Source organism: Lipophrys pholis, assembly GCF_963383615.2.
Source record: "Lipophrys pholis genome assembly, chromosome: 17".
Lineage (NCBI taxonomy): Eukaryota > Metazoa > Chordata > Actinopteri > Blenniiformes > Blenniidae > Lipophrys > Lipophrys pholis.
Window position 1 is genome coordinate 15,393,993 of NC_137643.1, and position 26,764 is coordinate 15,420,756.

Below are 26,764 nucleotides of genomic sequence, written 5' to 3' on the forward strand. Positions count from 1 at the left end.
TTAAGGCTCCCTTTTATCCTTTGTCTCATCCTTTTGATCTCTCTCTCTCTCTCTCTCTCTCTCTCTCTCTCTCTCTCTCTCTCTCTCTCTCTCTCTCTCTCTCTCTCTCTCTCTCTCTCTCTCTCCTGTTTGTCTGCAGGTCTTCCAGCTCTTGTTGTAGCTGTGTCGGTGGGTTTCACCAGAGCAAGGGGTTACGGCACAGCCAGCTAGTAAGTCCGTTTCACACCTCCTGCCTTATCTTCGCACACCACTTTATTTGAAATACATCACCACATATTATTTCCTACCTCTGGTATGTGTGTTTGGCTTGGAGGCCTACCAACACTTCTGAAGTTGACCATTCGAAGCACGCAAATGATTCCCTTGTTTTCCCCTGTTATTTTTTAAGAGAAGGTATATATTTTAAAAGTGTGTTTACATCCCTTTGCAGACATGCTTGTTAATTCAGGGAAGACCACCAGCCTCAGCTATAAACAGCCGAATCTCTCACCATAAATGTATTCAACAAAACTGACAGATATCCCCCCCCCCCCCCCCCCCCCCCCCAACACATCAATCTCTCAGTCCAATTTCTGTATTTCTTTCTGTGCTGCACCACAGGGGGACACAAGCTGTCCTTGGATGCACTACGTGAAATGAACAGCAACATCTTAGCTGCTTATTTAATAGGACCAAGAAATTGTCGTCGGTACCACTACTCAGAGGGGTCATGAAAATTTCACTCATGGCACACTGAAAACCCCCCGAATATGAGCTTTTAAGACTTAAGTATTCCTCAGTAACTTAAAATATTCATAACCAAATTACCCCCCAAAAAAATTCAAGTTTAATTGGGGAAAAAACATCATTAAGTGTTATTTATAAAGACTTTAACTGGCAAAATCTAATGAAGTCAATTTGCTTTATGAGGACTGTGTCGTTTTCCGGATTTGACTGATCGCATTCGGAGTCCTGTGAGAATACTCATATTTAATTTCCAAGTTTGTGTAAATTCTGTTTGTCAAGTAAGTGAAATTATGCTCACTTGGGTAGAAAGGCTTTTTACTGCTCAAGCAGATACTGACTGATTGGGTTTGAGGTATCTTTAGGAATTAAATATTAAGCCCATATATTATACTCCTATCAATCTTATTGTTGTTTTTGTTTAGTTTTTTTTTTTTTTTTTAAAAATGTAAATTACAAATGGACAGATGGTCCAGATGGACAGCAACACGCTTGTTTGCAATCAGGAAGTGCATGAGAACCGACTCCGAACTCATGTTCGAGTCATTTCTCCAGTCATGCCAAGCATGTAAAGCCTGTTTCACATTTTAGTTTGCCGTGGAGCAGAACATGAAACACACAAGCTGTTTTGATAAACAGGAAAACGCCAACCCATGAAGTAAAAAAAAAAAAACACGAAACTGTTCACTACCCAGTGAGTTGTGTAATTGATGCAGTGTATACGACGCAAGATGTTTACAAATACATTCATCCCCTTGTATTTCTTATATATATATATATATATATATATATATATATATATATATATATATATATATTCAAACTCATTAAGTCCCAATAGCTTTCAACATCGAATGAAGTTTACAGTTTGCGGATATGTTTTAGGTAATATACATAATAAATTTGCTGAGCACTCGAGGCATTTCTTCAACACGAGCCCACACATTGAAAAGCTTTATCCCCCACCAAGGAAATTTGACTAAATGTGATACTTTATAATTGAATGTGCACTTGTTGTGGTTAAGGACTTGGCACTCATTGAAATGAGAGCGCCGGATGTACTGAAGTGATATTCTAAGCACTGTGATTGTTGCTCTTTTTGTCCTTGAAACACTTCTCTCTTGTCATTGTTGATGTTTTAATTTTGCTCCTCCCCCCCTCCTGCAGTTGCTGGTTATCCTTGGAGGGCGGCTTGCTTTATGCCTTCGTCGGGCCCGCCGCCGTCATCGTGCTGGTGAGTCTGCCCGGCGTAGCTCTCTGTTGACGGAGATTTCTCTCACTCCCACATCCAGCAGCCTCCCTCTCTCTGGTCACGCTGCATATTTCTACAAATATTGTGCTAAGTTCGCCTCCAAGCTGGGAGCTTTAAAGCTTCTGCGTATTGCCCTCTGAGGATTTTCCTTTCCCCACTCCTCGCTCCCGAACGCGTACGCACCCGGGGTGTACACGACAAAATGATGAGTTGAGCACTTTGATCCTTGAGTTTAAAATGTCAGCCCAGAATGAAATAAAATATATTCTTGCAGACAAGACCTTGCGGCAGTGCAACGCTTGTCTGGACTGAAGTCTGGCCCTATTCTAGCCCTGAATCTCTTCACTCTTATGGGAACTTTCAAATCACGAGTTCCTGTATCCAATGCGTTTTTAGGCATTTTGTTTTCTTTTTCCTGAGACCTATTTATGTTGCTAACATCGTGTGCCACAAAGATAATAATGCGTGCTTTGTTTTCTGGCCCTATTGCTCTGAAACAGACGTTTTTATATAGAAGTAAATATTTTTCTGTATTGTTCTACAGCAGGACTGTGTGCATTGATTGCATCTCACTGGTGTTTTAATCATCCGCGATTGTGTGCCTGCTCTATGTGGCTGAGCTAATTTCTTCTAAATGAATCCCTGGGTGGATATTTCCACCACTAAGCTTAATAAGTCTGGAAGGGGTAGTAAACTTTAGTTTGATAACTGCTGCCGCTGCTGCTGCTGCTGCTGCTGTTGTGTGACTGCTGTTTGGTTTTGGGTTATTTTAGTTGTTGTCGCCACTGTTGACACATGTGGATGTATTGGTAGATATTATAGAGGAAGCTCCTAACAAGTGTGCAGGGAAATTGCATTATTATGATCATTTCTGTTCCTTCCTGTACATTTTTTGACAAGAGAACAGCCGTTTTGCATGCTGCCGTTCGACACACAAGGGAATAGAGTGTTTTATTGTGCTGAATATTCATGATGATGATGACTGTATAGCTTGCAAAGACTGACGGAAATGGTGTGTGAATCTCAATTCTGTTTACCCGTCACCGTTTATGAGCAATCATATTCGGCTGCTTTTTTTATTTGTTGCCATGTCATTCAATCTACCAAAGATATATTGATGACAATGATGTAATACACATTGAAACAATTTTGTTGATTATTAGGATAGATGTACGATATCTAGATTTTGTAAATCTCTAACACTGCATAATCCGTCTGGTTTATACTTCTAACAACGTCAACGTTGAACATTAGTTGTATTTCTTCAGAAAATGAAAGAAAACATGATCTTGGACTCAGGTTTTATACTCCTAAATCCCTGGATACTTGCAATATGTCGGTTTTAAAAAGACATCCTTAATGAATTCATCGATTTACAGATTATCCTTGACAGTACTGCTCAAAGGGGTATTTTTTTAATTATGACACATGTGTGGTTTTGAACAGAGTTCCACTTTACATCGTCGTGTATTGTATGAAAAAAGCTAACGGTAATGAAAACTCACAAAAGCCGGAGCAATTACTTTTCCCAAGGCGCCACTGGAAAAACTTGGCCTGCTGTGGATTATCGAGCCATAGGTTGGCTTCAGTTCTCCTCGATGTAATATCTCCTAATAAATTACTACTGTTCCTCTCCTACACAGTCTTAAATTCCTCAGTGTGTTTTGCCTGGTAATGTAAATTTTAATTTTAATCCTTGAACACAGCCACCTGTTCTACCAACTAAGCACACGGCTTTAACTGATGTTATTCTTTTTCCCCATTACTATAAGCCCACTATTTTGCGGAATTACATTTGTTAGCTCCACGAGTAGAAAACATAATACACACTCACAAAAAAAAATAAAAAGATCCACTCTAACAACAAAAAGCAATGTTGTTTTGGATGAAACATTGAAAGTTGTTTTTCCTTGATCTATAGGTTTTATTTACTTCCCAATTTGCTGGTCACTGACAATGACACCATGGACTATGGCAGGGTGAATCGTTCCTGTATTTCAATGAGAATTTTGTCGGTGCTCTATCCTGATGGGATTACTACCATGCCGTGGTCGGCAAGTTTGTGTGTCTCTAGGACCTCTTGAGTTATGTCGGCTGGAGGATTATACTCCTGGTAGGGCCTCCGATGCCGAATAGGCCGAAGGGTAGCGACCAATCGAAGAGTGATCAGTGGGCTAATAACCTTCTCCTGTAAAACCTGCGTAATACAGAATCCAAAACTAGCCTTGCCACTTCGTCCTAATGTGGAGAAGAAGAGGTGCACGATGTTAATGACCGTTTGGATCAACGTGCAAGGCTAAGAATGACGCTTGACGCAAATGGAATTGCTAAAAGCGTGTGTGAAGATTAGACAGTGGAACCTTAAGGACTATGCCCATCAAGTAGTAGTATTTAAAAGACACTCTCATATCTGCCGCTTCATTTAAAGAAATAATAATAATATAATATAGAATTATCACATTAGTGAGGAATAAAGGTTATTTTGGGAACCTATATGTGCTGCTGTAGCCTAAAATCAAAAAAAAAAATCTTCAGTGGCTGGTGTGTCTTGGTGCGTTTCCAATATTCCTCCATTTCTCCCTTTTCTCCCAACATTGACGTGCACTCCACACCACAGCTGCTATGTGGTACCTGCCCCCCTTAACGGTGTTGTTGCTGGGGCCCTACTCTAACAAACAGCTGTAATGAGAGTGGGACTGTCGGGCAGAGAAACACAGACCTTCCCACAGGACTCTTCTCTAATTAATGAACCTGGCCTTGGGCAAATAGCAGAGCAGGATGATGCTGACTCACAGAGCCGGGGCCAGACATGACTGGCATGACAATGGTGTTCTTGCAATCTGGCACATCGCAGGCAGTTGTCAGTAGCAACACACCAGCCCAAACGGAAAGAGATGAGAGTGGGAAAGAGGTTGTTTTTTTTAAGCCAACGCTAAAAAAGATGCCAGATGTACCCAGCTGTGGATGGACCTGAGACGGAGGCTTCAAGTAGAAATCAGTCTTCTTCAAAAGCTGCTGAAACTCAACTGACCACATGAAAGTTTGACATTAACTGCCCAGCCACTCGACACTTAGCAGCCCCTGTAGATGTGTGTTGAATTTCTGATGTTTTATTCTTTGTGGCCAAGAGCTATTTTCCGTGGCGGCGGAATGGGGGAAAAAAAAAAAAAAGCCTGACAGTCATTCTACGTAGGAGCTTGTTAAGAAAAGTACAGTTCATACAAAGTATGGGTATAGCGTGAATGCCGCAAATCGTTTTTGTATGTCGCTGTTGAGTTCTCAAAGAATGTGAGCAGATGACAATAAGACAAAGAAAGCCGTAGCCTTTAGAAGAAAGACGACAGGCAAACGTTGGACAGGATTATAAGAAACATGTCTCGGGCAGAGGAAAATCTCCCAGATGGGCAGGATTTCAGAGTAGAAAAAGCTCTACACGTGGTAAGCTTTGGCTCAGATGAGTCTGAGTATGCATAATAAAAATCTGTATCACTGGGTCACTATAGCCAGATGTTTAGTAGGCTTAACTACAGGCTTACCATTGGTAAGTGAGGCCAGTAAGAGGAGCCATCAGTGTTTTCCCACCCATTTTTGTGTTTGGTATGGAAGCCTCCAAAAGGGGATTTCATACACATAAATAATCAATAACTGGGGGGTAAATACATATTGGTAAGAAATGAAGATTAGCGTGAGCTGAGTGCATCTTGTCCTTATCAAGAGTACAGTTTTCATCGTCCATGTTGACATTTTATGATTTTTTCTTTCCTGTCAAAAGTATTAGGGTTAAGAGCAGCGACGGGGCTCTGCAGTAGAGTAAAACACAGTATTTCATCAATCAAGAGACGCCACACTTACATGGTTTTTGGTGAAAATAACACTTTAATGTTAAGAAGGGAGGACTTTTCAAGACTTTATCTATTTATAAGCATCCACAACTCAGAAACTCAGTTATCAGCCTATTAATTGGACTTTTGTATAGTTTGAAATTCCCATATTTATGATGCAGATTGGTGAAGCTGTATGACATCTCTACAGCCCCGCTTTTCATCCTTACCCGAGATCAAGGACTGGTTGTACAATTAGGCTCAGATGATTACATTTATTCCAGCCACCAAAAGGCCAGTGCTGATGATCACATGGGGACCCTAGATTTGCAGATGTCCAAAAACCATAGAAAGAAGCTTTCTGCAATCTTGAGTCGGATTTGAGCCTCTAGTGGGCGGGTTTTGGCCCACAAGCTTTATGCTTGACGAACGTGTTCTAGAGTCAAACGGGTAAACTGCCTTTCCTGGTTTTATATAGTCTTTCTGCAACTGTTTGAATTCACTGTAACTTAAATTACAGTTCAGAGAGGTGGTCCAACAACTTTTTTATAGAGGTAAATCGAGAGAAAAAGTTGGCAATCATTGGTGATGACCATATAAATGCTAAAAACATTCCATGCGGGTACATCCACAATGTAATCCAACTTTTTGTCCAATTAAAAAGTTTGGAAGATTTTTTTTATTTATTTTTTGGGTCAAAATACAACCGTGACAACTTATGTTTGTGAAATGTAGATTGACGTTATTAATATTTTAGCGGAGGAAGTTTTTTCCCTCATGTTTACACGATGATATAAATCTATGTTGTGCTATGTATTTATGACCCGAGTTTAAGATAAAATTAAAAATAGCTCAGGTGGAGAGAACTTCCGGCAAAAGCACCGTCATTGTCAGTCTTGAATGTGTGGGCCCATTAAAAAGTAATCGTCAACTCACAGAGACATAAAAGAGAAACGAAAAAACATCTTGTGCAGTTTCGTGGAGGTTGATCAGTGTCTCTGTTTTCTCGCAGGTGAATATGCTCATCGGGATCGTGGTGTTTAACAAGCTCATGTCTCGCGACGGCATCTCAGACAAGTCTAAAAAGCAGCGAGCAGGGTAAGTTAAAAAACAGCCTGCGACTCACACACACACAGAAAACACATACCACTTACTTATTCTTGGTGGAAACTGAGTGCAAATTAGACACGTTTTACCTTCTGTCAGACATACTTGGGAAGGCAACATTTCGCAGAAAAAACCTGGGCCTCTTTCAAAGGTCTCTTCAAACTTGTACACCTGCTCCTCGCCTCAAAATAATCAATGGCGTGATCCAATTTGGCAACAAAATGACAAGACATCTGTTATTTCCACTCGCTCTGCGAGAGGTAGCTACATTTCGGTGTCATTCCTACATATGGGCGCCATCGAGTTCTCTCACTTTTATGTGCCATAGATGAATAGGGTAGATGTGAAGATCAATGGCAGATGGAATTTTAATTTCGCACGGTAAACACCCAGAATATGTGAATCAGACCTATGACACTATTAAAATTCCATAGCGTTGTGCCCCACACGAGTGATTTTCAAGCGAGACGGGCGTGCGTATGAATCCACGTCCACCATTATTTCTATTAAGGCTGTTAGTGTGTGCTCATCATCTTCGCTAATCCTGAGTGGAGATCCCCTTAGCTTTGGCGGCTAAATCCATGTTTTAATTTTCACACCTATTGATTGCAATGTCTCTCTATCTCTCTCTCTCTCTCATTGTGATTCCACTAATGTCTCTCTCACCCAAATTGAAACTGATCATTTGTGTGCAGCTGCAATAGTTAACTGTTGAGATTGACTCTCCAGGGGGTTGATTAGCTTTGGGTACCCAATGATGCAACTGGGATTAAACCAGTCGTTGTGTACAACACACACACACACACACACACACACACACACACACACACACACACACACACACACACACACACACACACACACACACACACACACACACTTGCACAGACAAACAGGTGTGGCCTTCTTTGTTACAGGTAAAGTCTTTAGCCTTATCCGAGTGTTAAGCACATTTCCACTCAGGTTCTTAGAACTGTGCGCATAATAGCTTATGCGCACACACACACACACACACACACACACACACACATTGCTCCCACACACAGTAGTTGGTAGTGTGTTGCTAACAGGACAGGCTGTCATTAGTGTAATGTATTTCCTTATGAAGCCATGGGGATGTGGCTGGCACCAAGGCAATGAGCTGTGATGGGACGCTAATGTAGCATAGCCCGTGTGTAGCCCCATCGTTCTCCACTTCTGTATACATAAATATGTATATGCGTATGCACGTACACTCGCGCTTTCTCTCCATCTGAGTAGTCAACTGTAAGTAAACAACCAAAGGAGTCTTTCTTCTTCCTCCTCTCTCTCTCTCGCAAAGCCTCAGTGTGCACGTTGGCTCCTTTGGATAAGCAAAACACACACACACACACACACACACACACACACACACACACACACACACACACACACACACACACACACACACACACGAAGCTGCATGCACTTAATAAAATGGCTGGTGTATTTCCTGTCTGTGTCACTGTAATCTGTTAATCCACACGACTGCTGTAACATTACGATGTCCGTCTCTCACGTTCTCTCTGCTTGCTCTGAATCAATCTTTGTACTCTTTGACTGTTTTTTTTCTCATTGCTGCTACTTTTTAAGATCTGGTTTTAATTTGCCTTTCTTTCTTTTCTCCCTCCCTCCCCTTCCCCCTTTTTTCTTTTCCCACCCCACCTTCTCTTTGTTGTGTCTTTTTCTTTTTTTTCTTTTTTTCTTTTTGCAACTGTGACACTCACACATTCACCTTGTTGTCATAACTGGTACTTGTGTTTCCACACACCACCACCCCACCCCCCCACCTCCCCTACCCACTCCCTTTCTCCTCCTCGTCACATGGTTGTATGTGTGTGTGTGTGTCTGTGTGTGGGTTCACATGTCCTAAAGTGTCCCAGCGGAGGCGCGTAGCCGACTGCTCCTGAAATGCTCCAAGTGTGGCGTGATCTCGAGCACCGCTATGTCCAGCTCGACTGCCAGCAGCGCCATGTTAGTCCATCTTCATCTTCCTATCTCTCTCTCTCTCTCTCTCTCTCTCTCTCTCTCTCTCTCTTTCTCTCTCTCTCTCTCTCTCTCTCTCCCCCCCCCCTTTCTCTTTCTGGCTCTCACTCCCCATCATCCTCTCTCCATCTCCCACTCTCTCTCCTCCATCCTTTTAATCTGGGGCTGTCGGTAATGATGCAGGATGACATTCAGACTTGTGTGGAGAGGGGGGAGGGGGAGGGGGGGGGGGGGGTAGAAAAAAAAACAGCAACCAAACAAACTAATGAAAAGAAAAACACCTGCACCGCAAGCCGCCGCTGTTTAATGAGAGCATGTTTTGATCCAAAGTGGGTTTTCCTCAGGTCGTGCTGAGCAAATCTGACCTGTGTCAAGCTCTATTTGCAAATCAGTATTTTTCTTTTTTTTCCCAGACGTTCTTTCGGCTTGTTTATTGTGCAGTTTTACTGAGGCTTAGCACATCGGCACGGCGCCGTGTCAGGGAGGTTGTCAATTATGCAAACTACATCGCTATCAAACACATTAGTGTAATTGTTTAAACGTGGCTCTCATATTATCGCGAGGCCTTCAAAAAAAAAAAAAAAAGCGAGGTCACAGTAACGCGTCAAACATCAAAACAGGAAGCTAAATAATGAAACGGCAAAGTTTAGGGTCTTTTGGGCGCCGCGTTTTGCAAAGTCAATTCTCTTGTCACGGAGAGTGCGACAGTGTCTGACAACTGTGTAGAGAGCTTTGTGAAGTCTGAAGTGACATTATGTCTCGACTACGACGCTAACGCCGCCGTATGTTAACAAACTTGAGTAGAGGAGTGCAAAAAGTCTCCTTTTAAAAAAAAAAAAAAGCTCAACGACTTCTGAAGGCTTATGAAGTCCCAACGCTAAATTACGCTTTTGTCTTTCCATCACGCATTAACAAAAAAGTCCTGTGGTGCAATTTTCTGATTAACGGTATGCTCCATTAACTATAATATTAGACTAAGTCAAATCATATCACGCTACGTAAGCAGATTGCGGAGACAGCTGTTCAAGGCAAATCGTAACATCACAGTTTCAAAAGGGTAATTTTCATTGTTTCATAATCAATACAGACAGTCACCGACTTCAATACATGTTACTTAGGCAAACTATCCATGCATGTTTAACTATGTCCTTATGCAAATCCCTCATTATGGCTTGGTGTTTATCTTTGACGAGCACTCTATTTAAAGCTCCAGTCTCAGTTGTGTCATTGCATGATCATCTGCTGTGGTTGGGACATTATGGGATGGCTTGTTTTTAGTTTTTTTTTGCTCAGTATGAAGTGTGCATCTTTTTACTTTTTACACGTTGAGTGAATCGTTGACTCGTGTGTTTGCTGAAGTTCCACCGTCATCCATATTAATATCTGTGCCCTTTGTCCTGCCGCTTGCAGTATATTATTTGGTGGGAAGGTTCTTCACATAATCAGCTTGCAGAAATCCTTCCTGTAAAAGCCAGAATCAAACAGATTGTCCTGTGTAATATATGTTATTTACTGTCATGGCATTCTGGCTTGAGTAAAAACCTAGTTCTTCACCTTTTTGGAACCCAATTTATTTTTAAATTAATTTAAAAATCTTTTCTGGATCTTTGAGTGTAACAGTACTGAGTGATTCTGTGTGGTTGAAACTGTGGCGAACAACGGGTGGAAATCTCCCGATTATTGAGAGGACAGTGCAGCTTTGACTCGACTCTCCTTTTGCTCCTTTGCTGCCATCGGCACTTCTGGCGTAGTTAGACAGGGCTGCCCGTCTGTCAGGGTGACGGTTATAAAACCATGTATATGGGCTCAAACTGCATGAACATTTTAAATTGGTGGAGTTATAGTCACACACACACACACACACACACACACACACACACACACACACACACACACACACACACACACACACACACACACACACACATCTTCAGAAGCCCCCCGTGTCAGCACTTGTCAATGCCTTGTCCTCCTCCTCCTCCTCTTCCTCCCTGTTGGGCCTCTGCCTATTTTCCTCACAGTCCACCAGCGTGACACTTAGTGTGCATCAACCATGTAATTGTGAGCAATTGTCAGCCTCAAAACTATCTCCATGATTACACATCATCTTCCACTTATCAGTTGGAATATTAAGTGTGATCCGAGCCTCTGTGTGCCAATCAGCTTCAATTTGCCCACAACTGAACCTGTGACTGACTGATCTCTGTGTGTGTGTGTGCGTGCGTGTGTGTGTGTGTGTGTGTGTGTGTGTGTGTGTGTGTGTGTGTGTGTGTGTGTGTGTGTGTGTGTGTGTGTGTGTGTGTGTGTGTGTGTGTGTGTGTGTGTGTGTGCGTGCGTGCGTGCGTGTGACTTCCAGGAGCTGGCCTGTCTGGGTTTGAGACCAAATCCCTTGTTCATTGTCCTTCTCTCCCCTCCTCTACCCCCGCACCGATGTCTCCTTCTTTCTCTCTGACAGGGCGTCCTTGTGGAGCTCCTGTGTGGTTCTTCCTCTGTTAGCGTTAACCTGGATGTCAGCAGTGCTGGCTATAACTGACCGGCGCTCCACCCTCTTCCAGGTGACCTATCTCACAAGTGTAGCACATATTTACATGCTGCAACTCGCACACCTGTACACCATTGACATGCCGTATTTTTACCATTTTACGAGAGGAACAAAATGGAATTAAGGATAGGAATAATGAAAATGATTCATTTATGACATGAGAGTAAAGATGGACGCTGTAGGTGACCCCTGAAATAAAATAGATTTTACACCCCTGGGTTAGGTAGTCTGGAAAACTCTCTCCTGTACAGTATTACTGGTCTGCATTTATGGGGCGCAAGGTCCGACCTGTGTGGCGACTGTTGCTCAAACTATTGTAGAAGTTAATGCTGGCTCTGGAACACGATGTTAGAAACGGTATGATTGTGGTGTACATACATCACATGGAGTTTGCCTGGATAGACAGTGATAATAGCTAGTTGTCACTTGTGCACGCTCTAAATTGGACAAGACCCTCACTGAATTTCCTAACGATATGTAACGACACGTCTGTAGCCAAAACATGTCAGCAAGTTAAAAAACTTTTCCTGCATTACCCTGTCGTTTAAAAAGAGTCCATAACATTTGTATTCAGAACGACAAAATGAAGACAATTCAACTGCAACTAGCACTTTCCGCTTTTTTTCCTTGGTTTTAGAATACATTTAGGTCGATATCAAAAGTCAAAATGGAGAGAATTAAAAAAAAAAAAAAAAAAAAAGAAAAGATGAACGGCTGTTGTGGGTAATTGTGAACAGGCGTGACACAACTGACTCGTTTCATTTTCAAATCAGCGTTTCTCTAATGGTTATTGAGTCACTTCACCACAAAATTACAGTAATACAGAGTATATAATACTACAGCCGCGCACATGGTGGGTGTCAGAGCACCCTGCTGTGACTTCAAGAGAGTTCAAGCATGACAAAGGATTGTTTCTTTCCTTTTTTTAACACCCTGAATTGTCGATTTAAACACGATTTAAATCCCCCAAGCTGTCAAATTTGTAATCATATCTCAGCACAGAGAGGCGACAGAAGTTCAATGCTGGTGGTAAACTAACAGTGTGGCAAGCAGCTCCAACTTTTGATAGCGACACTGTTTCAGTTTTGCAGATGTCTGTTATTTGATATCACATTTCAACATTTCATCAGCAAATCAGTCATAATTAAGTTGTAGATATCCACAACTCACGTTGCACGTATCTACAGCTGGATGACAACTTTCGCTAATTCCAGTTAGATATCGATCAATTCATTTCAGCAAGCTGAACTCCACTGCAAGATATCTCCGATTCCTTTTACTAGAGAGTTTTAACTAGTCTGAATAACACAGCAGATATCTTAGACATGCAGTTATGATTAAAATTATGTTTTAGGATTCTCAGTCTGGAATTAGAGATAAATTATTTGCAGATGACGATTCTATTTCTTTTTCCTTTTTTTTCTTCCAGTTTTAGATATCTTGGAACGAGATCTCGTTCTCACGTGAGCAATGCACAATAACTGAGTTGCCACAATTATCAACATACCTTTAATGTTAATAGTACTTACTGAAAACTGAGTTACAATGCTGTTTTCGGTGTCCTCGCTGCTGATATCTGTAGCAGTTTTAATGAATCAATATGTATCAGTAATAATGGAGCAAACCAATTGCATGTTGTAATTACTTACTTTGGCTCTTTATCATATGTACATGATTCTGTCATTGGAAATGAACAATATACAGTACCGTGCAAAGGATTGTGTTTCATCATCAGGAAGCCATCTGATTAAAAAATAATTGGATTCTGCTGCATTATCAATTTTGTTTCTTAAAGAGACAGAAAGGCATCAATAATATTTGTCCTCAGGCCACGTTTACGCGACAACGTTTTCAAAAACATTCCGACTCGATCTCCGTGGGAACTCGGGAACTTTTTTTTTTTTTTTTTTAAATACTCTCACTCTGTCTGTGTAGACGGCAGGAAGCACCATTTTTTTGGGAAACGCAGCTGCTGCAGATACGCATCACAGTTCTTCTGCACTTTCGCGAGTAGATGGACAGTAACAACAATGGCAGCCTCCTTGGTGGTCTGTACTTGGCTGTTGTTAATGTGTATAGCATATTGTTCTCTGTCTGCATGCATAGGAGTTTTTCATTTTGCAATTCGTACGAGGTGATCAAAGTAAACTTTTTGGTTTTTCTCCACCCTGACTACTACATTTCCTACACTCCTTTTTACTTTCAAACGCAACAATACTAAATATAAAGATTCAACTAGGAAGTACTCATATTTTTCAGACGTAAACTTTTGTATCGTGTAAAATGAATGTAGTTGATACATATACAAGGACGAAAGGCGACAACAGAATCTCTAAGGGGTTTTGATTCAAGCAATACTGTACATAATAATATCATAATATACTTACGCCCATGAGTGAATATTCGCCATAGCATATTTAATTTTCAACATCTACTTGCCAATTTTCAATTTAGTTATGTTGCATTTACGCAATTAAAAGCCATGTTATTAAAGGATACAGCAACAGTTTGTCGACCTTGAATCAAACTTCTTTCCTCTGGGAGCTTTTTTTGTATTTAGCCAAGTTTAGCTTCACAGACGGCTCAAAATTCAACGTTATTGACTTGCAGTGAAAGAAAGATTAATCATGAAATAACACATTTTGAAGCTGTACAGTTTGGTAATAAAGGAATGTGCAAAGATTAACAAGCCTGAACTCTTTTTCCCCTCCCAGGTTCTCTTTGCTGTCTTCGACTCTGTCCAAGGTTTCGTCATCATCACCGTGCACTGCGCCATGCGCCGTGAGGTGAGTCTGGCTCCGTCCAGCCGTCAGGTCCTCGGCTCCCGCACAAATTTCATTCTCATTCTGCACCACACTGTGACCTCGGCGACAAGGGGCCTCCGTCGCAAGTTTGTATTCACTCCCTGCAAATGTCACGTTACTTTCCGTGTGGGTTTGAAGTCGCCACAGAAGACAAGCGGATCAGACATGAGAGGGATTAGCGTGGCATTGATGTCCTGTGTTGTGGTTCTTCTTCTTCATAATGCAGTGTGATAGCGCAGCATTGTCCGTCTGATCCAAGTCCGCTTTAAGGGGCTTACAAAGATGCTGTATGGAATAAGACGATAAGTCTCCAACTAATAGCCCCCAGTGGCTATTTGCCGCAGGCTTCGCCGTACCCCCAGGGATCCTGATTTTTAAACTCATTATGCACATACATGTGTCCATGCCTTTGAGACAGACCGTGACACACATACCGAGACCTACACTCTCACTAGTTCTGGACTAAGTTGGAATTGCGTGAGCTGCAATTAATGGACTTCCATCAGTTATTTTTCCATAAAAGTACATGTGTCTGTTCCTGCTGATGAGTCTCCACACCACACACAGCCGCGCCTCTATCCAAGAGATCATTATGATATTGAATGAGCCGCATAGTGTAAGTGAATTTTTAAATGCTCTGGATGCTTAGCTGCATTAAATCAATACCTCAAAAGCAGCAGGGATCAGAGTACAGTAAATCCAGGAATTATTTATTGTAAATGTATGAAAATCCCCTGCACGAGCCTGAGCGTAAATCCTCGGGAGCTGCAGAACAACAGGCAGAGAGGAGAGCTGCACCGGAGGCAGAAGGAAAAGGGTGGGGCGGAGGGAGATGGGAAGAAGGAGCAGAATCAGGAAGTATTACGGTGCGAAAACAAAAGGGAAGGCAGGGCAAAGCGTGACATTACGTAAACTACAGACACAAGGCTTGCTGGTGAGTGTAGCGTCACGCGGCGCTGCATCAAAGCGTCTGCCGCACGCAAGGTCGAGGTGGGGAATGAAAAGGATGGCGGTTGGCGCAGGTGACCCGCTGAGATCAGCCGAGGAGAGGCGAGAGGATGATCGTGTGTGTGACGTTATAGGTGTAGGGGTTTAGGAGGGAAGTGAAACCGGAAAGAAAATGGGGAGGGAGAAGTACAATATATTTTGAGGGGGGGGGGGGATTTAGCTAAGTGAAGGCGGAGGAAGAATAGGCATGCAGAGATCTGTGAGCGATAAAAAAATAAAAAAATCATGATTCAATAGCGAAGCAGGGGATGATCGTAGGGGAGGAGGAAAGAGAGAGAGAGAGAGAGGTAGGTAGGTACCCAGAGGAGGGTGCTTTCTACTTTGAAGTTGGAATCAGTTGCACTGGGTGCCAATACACACATGCACATGTCTGCTCACACTAACAGAACAAGGCGCCAAAGCCACTGAGGATGAATCTGGATGTAAAGCGAAGTGATAGATGCAAGGAAACAACGAAGCAACTATGGTAGCCCATGCAGTATTTATCAGATGCACATGTGATCCACCACATTCGCAGCGGTGCGCTCACACAGACACATATGAGGAAGACCGCCCGATGAGAATGATGTTCTTTGCGCTACTGCTAACAATCCTGGTTCTACCCATGTGATTCTTATGGGATTTGGCAGAAAGCAGCAGCACTGAAAAATGATCTCGCTTCCCAGCGAGCGACCAGGATCTCCATAATGTGCAGCCTGATGGAAGTAGCGCAGAGCGAAAGATATGTGTGTGGTTTGAGCAGAGCGGGAACAGCGGGCCACGGTGGATGGTGTACGTTCACTTTAGAAGCCATGCGTGGGTGGACAAAGAAAAACAACGCGGCATCGGAAAGGCCCAAGTGTTACAACATCTATACGGTGTTGATGCTGATTTTAATTTGGGCCGTGAGCTCAAAGAAGCCTCTTCTTTCCCTCTGTTACATAATCAGGAAGCCGAGCTACTTTTTTGCCTGTTTCATGTAATTTAGAATTGGCACTACACCTGCCGTTGCAGTGATAAAGATGAAGAATGTACAGTGTCGAAGAAGCAAGTTTCCCCATGCTTCGACTTTCACCAAACTACCTCAAGTACAACTTCCTCCACTAACTTCTTTCCTTTGCATCATCTTTTCCTCTCCTCATCGCCCTTTACCCCCCCCTCCCTCTTCCCCTCCTCAATTTTTTACCTTCTCTTGCTCGCAACCCCACTCGTCCTCCTCCTCTTCCTCCTCCGAAACCCCCGCCCCCCCACCACCCCAATCCCCTCCCCAGGTGCAGGATGCGGTGCGCTGTCGAATGGGGGGATGTAAAGACGACAGCGAAAACTCACCAGACTCCTGCAAGAACGGACAGGTGCAGATCATGGTGAATAGCATTCCATTTCATCCCACATTGCAGCCCATTTACCTCAGACTAACATTAACCAGGCCGGAGCTTTTCTGCGGGCTTCAAACCCTGACAGAAAGAAGCATGACTGCCATTACTGAAGTGCTCAAACTCATTCCCAGCTGTCTCTCTCGCTCTCTCTCTCTCACTCGCTCACTCGCTCGCTCGCTCTCGCTTTTTCTTTTTCCTTAACCTTTTTTTTTTACCTTAACAGGAATTCAATATTATTTAGCATTTTCGCCTTTTATTTTATCAAACTGTGCAACTTCGTCCCATACTAATGCAATTCCGCTCGAAATTCTCCACCTCCGAGCCCGAGATTAACTTTTTGTAATGTCATAACGGAAACAAACTGTCAACAACTTTTATATTATTTTGTTTGAAAAATAATAATGCTTTTTTTTTTCTTTATTATTCTTATTATTCCTGCTGTACTTGGCACAAGATAAAATGTCATCACCCCGAGACTCAACTTCAGACACTTCAGCACTTTTATTTTTACTTCTAACTCAAACTTCTTTATTTACAAAGAACAAAAGCTGCCTTAAGGTTAGTGTGTGTGTGTGTGTGTGTGTGTGTGTGTGTGTGTGTGTGTGTGTGTGTGTGTGTGTGTGTGTGTGTGTGTGTGTGTGTGTGTGTGTGTGTGTGTGTGTGTGTGTGTGTGTGTGTGTGTTCCTAATGTGACTAACAGTGTGATAAATTACGCAGACTTGAACTGCCTCGCCAATGTCAATACGGTCAAACCACGACTATGAAAGCCTTGCGCGGCCCTTCTCTCTCCTTCTCCCCCCCTCCCCCTCCCGTTTTTTTATTCCTCCCTCAGACCTGGTTGCGGTAACGATTATGAGCTTCTGAACGCTCCTCGGAGGTTATCAAGATTAAAGTTCGGAGCCATTATTCTGCTCAATGAAGCCACCGTGACACATTCTCATTGTCTGGTTTTCCCTTACAGTAGAGCTGTGCTGATTTAAGTTTGGAGTAAATGTGGCGTCATCATAAACGCCGCTCCCGAGGCAGCGGTGGCGAGCAACGAGTAACGTGTATTTCACTGCTGTGCTTGAGTACGTTTTTCACATATCCGTCGTTTACTTGAGTGTGGCAACCAATAATGTGATATTTTTTGGGCCATTTTGAATATTTTGGCAACCAATAATGTGATATTTTTTGGGCCATTTTGAATGTGATAACGCTGATTAAGTAATAAGTTCCCATACAACGAAATAGAATAGTAAAAGATTTTACAACCATGAATGAGAGGGTTGCAGAGGATGTGTTGTTGTTTTTTAATGCTGATTCAGTCACATAATAACTGAACATTATTGGTAAAATGTTAATACGATAATGGATCAATCTGTTTACATTGTTGGCACAGTATTACATGATAGGCTTCATTAATGTTAGTATCCGTTATTACATTATTGGTTGATACACTCGGGTATTTGGTTTTTTTTTGGAGACTTTTTCTTTTACTCCTCCATCTGAGGATCTGTTTACACGATAACGGTGCTCGGAGCGACAGTAAACACAGCTTTTCGAAAACGTCTTCCAAGGTGGAAATTTTTGAAAATGCTCCGTCTCCATGGAAACAGGGGGGGATGCAACTTTTTGAAAATGCTTCAACTCACACATTTGTGGCCTGGCACGCTAACTACATCGTTTTCAGCATTTCTGCCCGCTTAATCGAACATAGTTTGAAAAAATATTCCCGCGTAAAAGCAAAACTTTTCTTTGATGAAAACACAAAAACTAGGTTCATTTTCACTGGTAACAGTTATCCATCTTGAAGTCCTTTCAAAAAAGTTTTTTTTCTGAAAACGATTTAGTTCAGTCTAAAAACTGTGATAGAAGTTGAATCATGATCGATGTGGTGCTTTACAGTAACTCTGCTTACAGTATAATGTGTTGCAAGACGCCTTCAAATGTCACCCATAAAAAACACAAGATAAAAAAATATTATTTATTATATAAACAAAATTTTTTTTTTGCTTATGAAACAAATTTCAATTTGTGTCTTTACCAAATACTTTTTTTTTTTAACACAAGTCACTGTTCTAGTTAAATAAATAACCTATTCCAGTGTCAACCGTCGTGATTTAGGAAGGCGGTTGGTGAAGCTTCCTATTTACCTCGGTTTGCCTCTTTCTGAATTTGTGCCACTTTGAAGAAGTCTTCTCAGTCTGCACGTATGCACACAGAGCCATTGTCTGAGACACACAATGCCCTTGGGAACATTAATTGTGATGGATAATTCGGTGAGGCTGCCACCGGTTACAACAGCCTCGTAATTACAGTGAACACCGTTCTCTCAGGTGCTCCCACTATATTCAGAGGAAATCTCATTAGCACAGTAAACCCCTGACATTTCCAAGCATCATAAAGATGTAGAAATCTAACTACATCCACTTGTTAAACAGAATCAAAGCCATCTGTGGAAAACGGTTTGATTTGTCAAACTTGGATGAACACTTCTCTGCAAAACTCGCTCGATGTCCCCTTCTAACATTTTTATTTTTTTGTTGTATTCCATTCATATATTTTTTTTTTTTTCCCCTTACATCATCAGAAGAATGCCAGTGTGAGCATGTGTGGACAGCAGCACGGCTCGCTGCACTACGGCACGTCTCTGTGCCTTTCGGGCGGCCACCCACAGCTGCCCCCGCCATCTTGCCACTCGACGTGTCAGCAAGCCTGCTACCACAGTCTGCCCCGCGGCGACCGCAACCACGCTCTCGGCTACGTGCATGAGCACACCCCCATCCTCAACAACACCCACAACCACCTCCATAATCACATCAGCTACAAACCAGTATGTCATCTGTAGAGAACGCCAAGATGTTAGTGATGAGTGTTTAAGTAGAAACGGTGCAATCTGTAAAATATTATTCTACCACGCGGAAGAAAATATTAATGCCAAACACATGGGTGTCAAACATAAGGCCCGTGGGCCAAAACCGGCTTGCAAGAGGCTCCAACCCCACCCGCTAAACCCTGAGGCGAATTGTAAAAATGTAGGAAACATATATTTTTTATACAGATGTTTTTCAGAGTAGCAGACACAGCACAATACTCCGAGTAAAGTGTACAACAGTTATATAAGGTCTTTTTTTTTTTGACGTTTCACAGTTTTAAAATTGGCTTTGTGTTGTAATTTTGGGTAGTAATTCTTTTGTTAAGCTATAGACATTTGTCCTCATGTACACTCTGTACCGTGACAAAAAAAATGATAATAATCTTGGTTTCGTAAGGTTATTATGGCACCATTTTATTGGTCTGATAAACTTGTGCTGTTTGTGACCCCTGAACGAAAATGTGTTTGACATCCCTGGTTTGGCACAAAGATTTGAAACTATGGGTTTTCCAGAACACAAACAGCCCAGAATATAACATATTAAACCACAAAAAAATGTATCAGCTTTAGATGACTGATCCACTACTGTCATGAGTTTCATTTTTATATGAATAGCCTCAATGCTGAAGATTAAAATCAACGCCTCACGTTCAGTTTCAGATTTTACAGTGTTAGTTAAGATTACATATTGCACCTGTCAGTGTCTCTAGAATTAGCCGTAGTATGTTGTAGAATCCCGAGAAATGTAGAAACCAGCATAATTCCACGTTCACCCCAAATGTATGAATCTCTTGACATCTTGTTTTTTTTTTCTTTTTCTCTCCATTCATTTGAGCGTTTGCCTCAAACTGAGTGATGTGCTCTCGAGTTTATTTACTCCATCTATGCTGCAGCCTGTTCCCATATGGTATTTACACAAAGTCAATCCTGATGACTCACTGTACTTAACCTGTGAGGCTGCGGCGGAGAGAGCGCGTAATGGTTAAAATGAAGATAATTTGTTTTTCTCAATACAGATAAAAGAGAGAGACAAAATGAGAAAGGGAGTAAAAGAGAGACAGAGAGAAGTTTCTTTCATATCCTCATTTGTCCATTTAGTAGAGAGCCATTTATGGTGCTGCGGGTGATTTGCGTACTAAGAGCTTTTCTGCTCCTCGGAGACCTTTGAGCGTTCTCTCAGTTTTTCATTTCCCTCTTTCCTCTTCTCTCTTGCCTCTCTGGCGTGCCCAAACTGTCTAAAATCTGTAGTTTATTATCCAAACAAAGGCTTTTGTAAGCGAATCCCGTCGAGGACGGGAAGAGGCTCTATGGTGAGAAAAGGGAGGATCGCAGCTGCATAGCAATGAGCTTCACTTTCACTAAAGTTTAGAAAAACTTGACTGGTGGCCATTTTGGGAAGAGCGCTTCTTCATTCGACTCATGTTGCTCTGCCCCCAAAGGAGCTGTGCCACCCCACCTTCCTTCAGCAACATTAGGAACTCAGAGCGTATAACTTCCATTTTGGGTTGCGTCCAAAGTGGCTGGCTCATGATTGATGGCCAATCAATCATAACATTATGATCCCCTGCCTGATATTATGTCAGCCCTCATTTTCGCTATGAAAACCTCTCTGACCCATTAAAAACTTAGACTCCACCTTTTGCCATTATCATTTCTCCTTCTTTGACTATTTCTGACAGATACTAACCCCTGCAGCCCTCTGAAACAGCCCACAGGTTTTGGAGAGTTTTGCTTCGACCTGTTCGTCCAGCCGTCACATTTTCTGGCTTTTTCTTTTTCTTTTTTTTTTTTTTTTCGAACTCTGTATTTGGGAGACTTGTAAGCAGTGCTGGAAATAATACATAATAGAATACAAAGTTCGTCACCTCCCGACGTTTGGCTTAACGGAAACAAGTAACACAGTTATCATAACTGGAGTTTTACAGAGTTCCATCAACAAGTTTTAATAGTTTGATTACCTTTCAAAAACTTCTGTTTTTTTAGTAACTGGTAAAGTGAACCCAATGCTCTTGAAAGAAAACAACTTTAATTAGAATTAATGTCCAGTAACATACCCAGCACTGCTTCTGAAGAATACTGTGACATTTTACAACCCAGCAAAGCTTCAGTGTCTTCTGCTTGGTTCAGTCAAAACCTTTTATTTTGATATGCTGCTGTAAGCCGATTCGCATCATGACAAGAGTCATGCAGGCAATTCACAGAACACCTTTTTTTTTTCCTTCTTCTTCTTTCTCTTCACTTCTGGGGTTTTAAAAAAAAAAAAAAAGGTTTGGACTACTTCATTATAAATAAATGAGAGGAGAACCTTCCTTGAATGGCTTAAGGCAACATTTCTTTAAAGCGTTTCTTGTTCTTAGAGGGCATGTCTAATCAACTGAGTTGTGAAGTGTAACCATGGAAACAGGTCTTATCTTCCTCCTAAGAGTCTATAGTGTGTCAGAGCCACCGGATACATCATAACCACGTACGATCCCATCACTCATTAGGTCTGATCTGTTGCTAATGTACTCAAAGAACCTGCACACGCTCATTGTGTTCCCTCACTTCCTTTCTTGCCTCCCTTTCTCAGACGGATTTTGAGAAGGATGTGGACCTGGCATGTCAAACAGGTGAGCTTCCCCCTTCCATCTGATTTCCCCCTCTCTCCTTCTGTCTCGCTCTTTTATTTCCCCCACCCTCTTTGTATGGTTCCAATGCAGGCGGGTATATTCTTAGCCTGCTGCCGCGCATGTTGATGAAAGGACAGGGAGACGATCTGTCACGACTCCTCACCGTTGTGTGCAAATTATAATGCCTTATCAATCACGCTGATTCCACCCAATAAGTGTCCAACAAGCGTATATTTGGATGCGACCGTGTTCAATTGTGCATGATAATAACACTCCTCAATGTGTTCGGACCAGTTTCCCTTGTTAGTCGACAGTGGTCTTGTGTGGGTGTTGTGATGTGTTACTTGATGTATCACATTTTGGAGTGTTTGTGCTTTGAAATATTAACAAAGAGTCACTCTCCCCCTCCACCCCTGCAGAGAGAGGACACCCATGTAAGTTTTGCACCCAACTGACCTACTTCACACTGCCTGATCTGCCTCCAGACTAGTACTCTCTATAGACGAATCCATTATGTCGGTAGATGTGATACTACTGCTTCTTCTGTTCTTTTACCCCCCCCCAAAAAAAAAGCTAAAAGTAGTCATTACTCCATTAAACGTTGACATTTCTTGGTTATGATCTAAAAGCTGTGAAACTTTAGCTCTGTCGTCTATTCCATTTTACAAATCACCCCTTGTGTCTTTCTGTTCCTCGTCTCTGTGGCTAAAAACTCCACAATCTTGCTACACAAGGCCAAATAGTGAACCTGCCATCCCACAATTCTTCTCCTAACTGCTGCAGTATCATGTTTCCTGGCTTTTTACCATAGCCCATATTTCTGATCCTTATTAAATGATGCATTTCTCCCATGCCTTTAAATTCAAGAAGTCATTTGATTAAATCATACTCTGTTCAAGGAATTCATGCTGGGTTTAAGCCAAACTTATTCCGCGCAGCTCTTTGACATCCACACTGTAAAAGACAGACAGGAGCAGTGCATTGATATTATTTTTCCCAAAGGCTATGTAGTAATTAATTTCCGATTAGTGTTTTGAGACTGAATACTTTCCACATTCATGCAGACTACTTTCATCTGTCGGCGGGGGCCACTGCGAGACCGCGATTAATCTTAAAGTCTCTGCTTTTATTCCTAATGTTAATGTGTTCAACTCGTGGCGCTGAAGAACGCAACAGACAAAACTGCGCCGGATTCATCTATAGGTCATTCTCTGAGACTCCGGCCTTTGATGCAGATGTGAAAGGATCAGATTTCTCAAATTCTGCCCCAATTCTGTCAAATCATTTGGCACCAACAGGACGGAGAATCCGAGATAATGCTAGGTTGCATGCTCAGGCAGTGTCCTCGCTGTGATGCTCACTCCCAGCAAGACGCAGCTTCAATTTTTGATCAAACATGTGTCCTGACATTCTGTTACATCATTGCCGATTGCATGATTATGATTTGTGCAACAAGTTGTATCCTGAATTGGACTGCAAGGCCACAGAGTAAACATTTATTTTTCCCTCCGATGGTGACATAATGAGCATGAGTTCTGGCATGTTTGATTGAGCAATCAACCCCCCCCCCCCCACCACCACCACCATAAGCATGTAATAGTAATAATGATACTCTACAATTGTTGCTTCTTTTTTTTTTTTTTTTAACTAATTTCTGATCAGAATGCATGAAAACTAGCCAAGAACCTGATAGTACTGTGAAAGACATGAAACACATTGAAGCACATTTTTTTTAAAGCATAAATGCTAGAAAACATCAATATACAGCAAAAGGACAGGAAAAGAAATGCTGTTAAGCAGGATATGGGTTAAGACTCAATAGCTAGGGAATTTGCCTCAATTTCTTTTGAAGCATACAGCATTTTACCTCAAGGTGCTTCTTCCAAGCTAATAAAAGTCCTGGCTTACTGGCATATCTTGAGCTGGGGCGAGACTTAAGGTCACAGTGTCTGAGACAAAATTCATTTAGCTTACTCCGAAACATAAGTCCAGCAATATAAGTGAAAGTGTTCTTAGGAGATGCAATCTGTCTCTCGGATTCATCAACTCTGCAAACAGATTTCAGCAACAGTAACTACTTTGTGCGTTTTGTCTTTGTTTCGCCTTCCTCTGTTGTCAACCGTCTTAATCTTTGGCATTAAAACAAAACCCCGTCTATTCAAAATCCAATCCCATCCGATCTTTTACAATCCTGTTCTACCTTGTATTCCCCCATCCCATTAAATCTTTTTTATGTCCTTGCACCAATGACTCTAACTCCTCTCCCTCAACTTTTTACCCATCCTTGTTTTTTCCTCTCTCTGCTATCTCTCCTGCTTCGTGTCCCTCCAATGTCTCTTGCAGTCATTTTCAAAGAGGTCAACACCTGTAACCCAGCAACCATCACCGGGACACTTTCCCGCATCTCCCTGGATGACGAGGACGATCCGAAGCTGGCAGCCCATCAGGAGGGTGGCGTGGGAGTCAACTTCAGCTCCCTCCCCGGGAACATCCCACCTGCCAATCTCATCGTGCAGGTACAGGATAATAGTTTGTTCTGACTGACGGAATAATTGTCAGTGTCACACGTTTGTCCTCCATTCTGAGATACACACTAAATGCGCTGTAAATAGAGTCTGATTGCGTTGTGGTTAAATATTTAAAAACAAAACAAAAGATGTTGCATGGTAGTGTGTAGTATGCTGTTTTATCAGCGAGTAGTATATGTTTTCGATTCAGTTAAATACTTTTATTTCTCTTCAGGTTCCACCACTTGGAGGCCTCAATGAGCTGAGTGAGACTCCTCTAAAGAAGGAGACCAATGTGGACCAGCAGAGGCAACAGGGACAGCAACGCGGTGGCGCTCCAATCTACCTGTGCACCGAGAGTGGCCTGGGCTGGGCTCGCCCGCCAGCCTCCTCCAACAACTCCCAGGACGGGAGTGCCGGCAGCGGAGGAAGCGGCGGAGGTGGAGGAGGAAGCGGCGGCGGTGGAGAGGGAGACTACATGGTCTTACCTCGGAGGACAGTCAGTCTCAAACCTCCAGCGTCCTCCTCCCAAGGAGGAGGCCTGGGCCTGGGGGGTGAGGACAAGCCTCTCAACATCGCAGTGGAGGACCCTCCTTTCCCCCCACCCCCCTCTCCCCTGACCCTCCACCCGGCTGAGAGCGAAGCCTACCCGGCGGATTTTGTGCCGTCCAGTGTGGGCGACATGAACATCACCATGAACCTCAACCGCTCCTACGGGACGATCAAAACCATGCCCCATGGGCACGGCCACTTGATGGCTCAGGGCGGTCTCGTGCACTCCCACGGAGGACACATGCATTCCCATGGGCACTCTCTGCAGCTGAAGCCGGGCCAGAGACCGTCAGTCAGACAGATTCTGACAGGGGGGAATACAGTGGAGAGAACCAGGACCCTGCCTCGCAACCTGGGCAGCACCAATGCCAACACCAGCGTCTCAGCAGGCTCTCTCGAGGTGGGTAAAAGATTGGAACAAAGACAGAAGGGTTTCCAGTGGAGCTTGAGTTGTTTCACTGTTTACACTTGTCACCTGAGCTCACATTTTACTTTTATGGATTTGGTTTTGGTGTAGTTGTGCTTGAAAAACTGAAATGATAGGAAACACTCTTGAGGGACGAGTATTTGCTGGGAATAATTGGTCTGTGCAAGCATTTTTAAAAAAAAAGAAACATCTTGATATTTGAATATAATTTCTTGTGGATTTAAAACAGGCTGATTTGCATCAGGAGAAGTTGAACCATTATATCCAGTTACATTTTTTTTTTAGCAAGGTGTAATCTCATACATGCATATTTTTTGTCATTCGTTGATTGGGGAAGTTGATAAGAGAAGGTTGTTTGCATGGCTTGTATTCATAGTTCAGTGAGTGTGGTCTTTATGAAGGCGAGGTGAAACTTAAAACAAGACAGTTGCTAATACGTGTTGTCTGTCATACACAGCAACAGAACACCCAGCACTGAGCGGTAATAACATAGTTGTCTTCTAACGAACGAGGCTGCCACAACAGCCGCTTTTATTTTCAGAGTGCTTATTGCTGCTGACGGAGACAATGAGTGTTGAAATGAGTTATTTTCATAATGACACCTTCTTATTAGTTTAGTGTCTGTGTGTGAGCGAGTTTAATATGCGTGTGATCGCCCCCCCCCCCCCCTTGCTCCAAACGGCACAAGGTGGCACAGCAGATGGACTGAGACAAGACCGGATCAGAGGAAATACCCCTGGTGAATGTCTTTCACCCCACCTTAATTTTGTATTTGGTTTTTGCAAGTACACGCATACACACAAAGCCAAGCATGTGATAACATATATAAACACACACTTTGGATCTGGTCCAATGGCGACTTGCTTACTCACAAGGTTTATTAAAGACATGGAAGCAGCACTTTCACCCAAAAAATGCAGATGCTTCATTTAAGGCTGAGGACGTTAAGGACAAGTCATTAAAACTCATAAAACACCGCTGTCAGAGGAGCTTCGAGTGCACTCATGAATGCTAAAAAAAAAAAAAAAAAAAGTATAAAATGCTGAGAAACCTGCAGGATGTAATTTACTGCAATAATTTTACCCTGTTTGAATATGCTTGATTTGGAGATGGATATCAGAGCGTGCCTCTCAAGATTAAATCACAGCAGTGGTTTACTCCCCAATTCAAACATGGTGCAGCATAATGAAGGGATC

General features: G+C 42.4%; 1 protein-coding gene across 4 annotated transcripts in view; it reads left to right on the forward strand.

The window, feature by feature from the left end:
- Positions 1–26,764, forward strand: part of LOC308122835 (adhesion G protein-coupled receptor B2-like) — a 72,186-nt gene that overhangs the window by 27,530 nt on the left and 17,892 nt on the right. For 3 of the 4 annotated variants that reach the window (XR_013936174.1, XM_080484959.1, XM_080484960.1), the window contains exons 6-17: positions 140–209; positions 1,891–1,957; positions 6,809–6,894; positions 8,797–8,895; positions 11,363–11,462; positions 14,164–14,235; positions 16,512–16,604; positions 19,189–19,431; positions 22,043–22,082; positions 22,502–22,516; positions 24,426–24,598; positions 24,825–25,541. Coding sequence is in view for 3 of the 4 variants with exons in the window: in XM_080484959.1 (XP_080341085.1) it covers positions 140–209; positions 1,891–1,957; positions 6,809–6,894; positions 8,797–8,895; positions 11,363–11,462; positions 14,164–14,235; positions 16,512–16,604; positions 19,189–19,431; positions 22,043–22,082; positions 22,502–22,516; positions 24,426–24,598; positions 24,825–25,541 (1,775 nt within the window). In the remaining variant the exon portion in view is untranslated. The remainder of the gene's footprint in view (positions 1–139; positions 210–1,890; positions 1,958–6,808; positions 6,895–8,796; positions 8,896–11,362; positions 11,463–14,163; positions 14,236–16,511; positions 16,605–19,188; positions 19,432–22,042; positions 22,083–22,501; positions 22,517–24,425; positions 24,599–24,824; positions 25,542–26,764) is intronic. The other variant, XM_080484961.1, reaches the window with a different exon arrangement.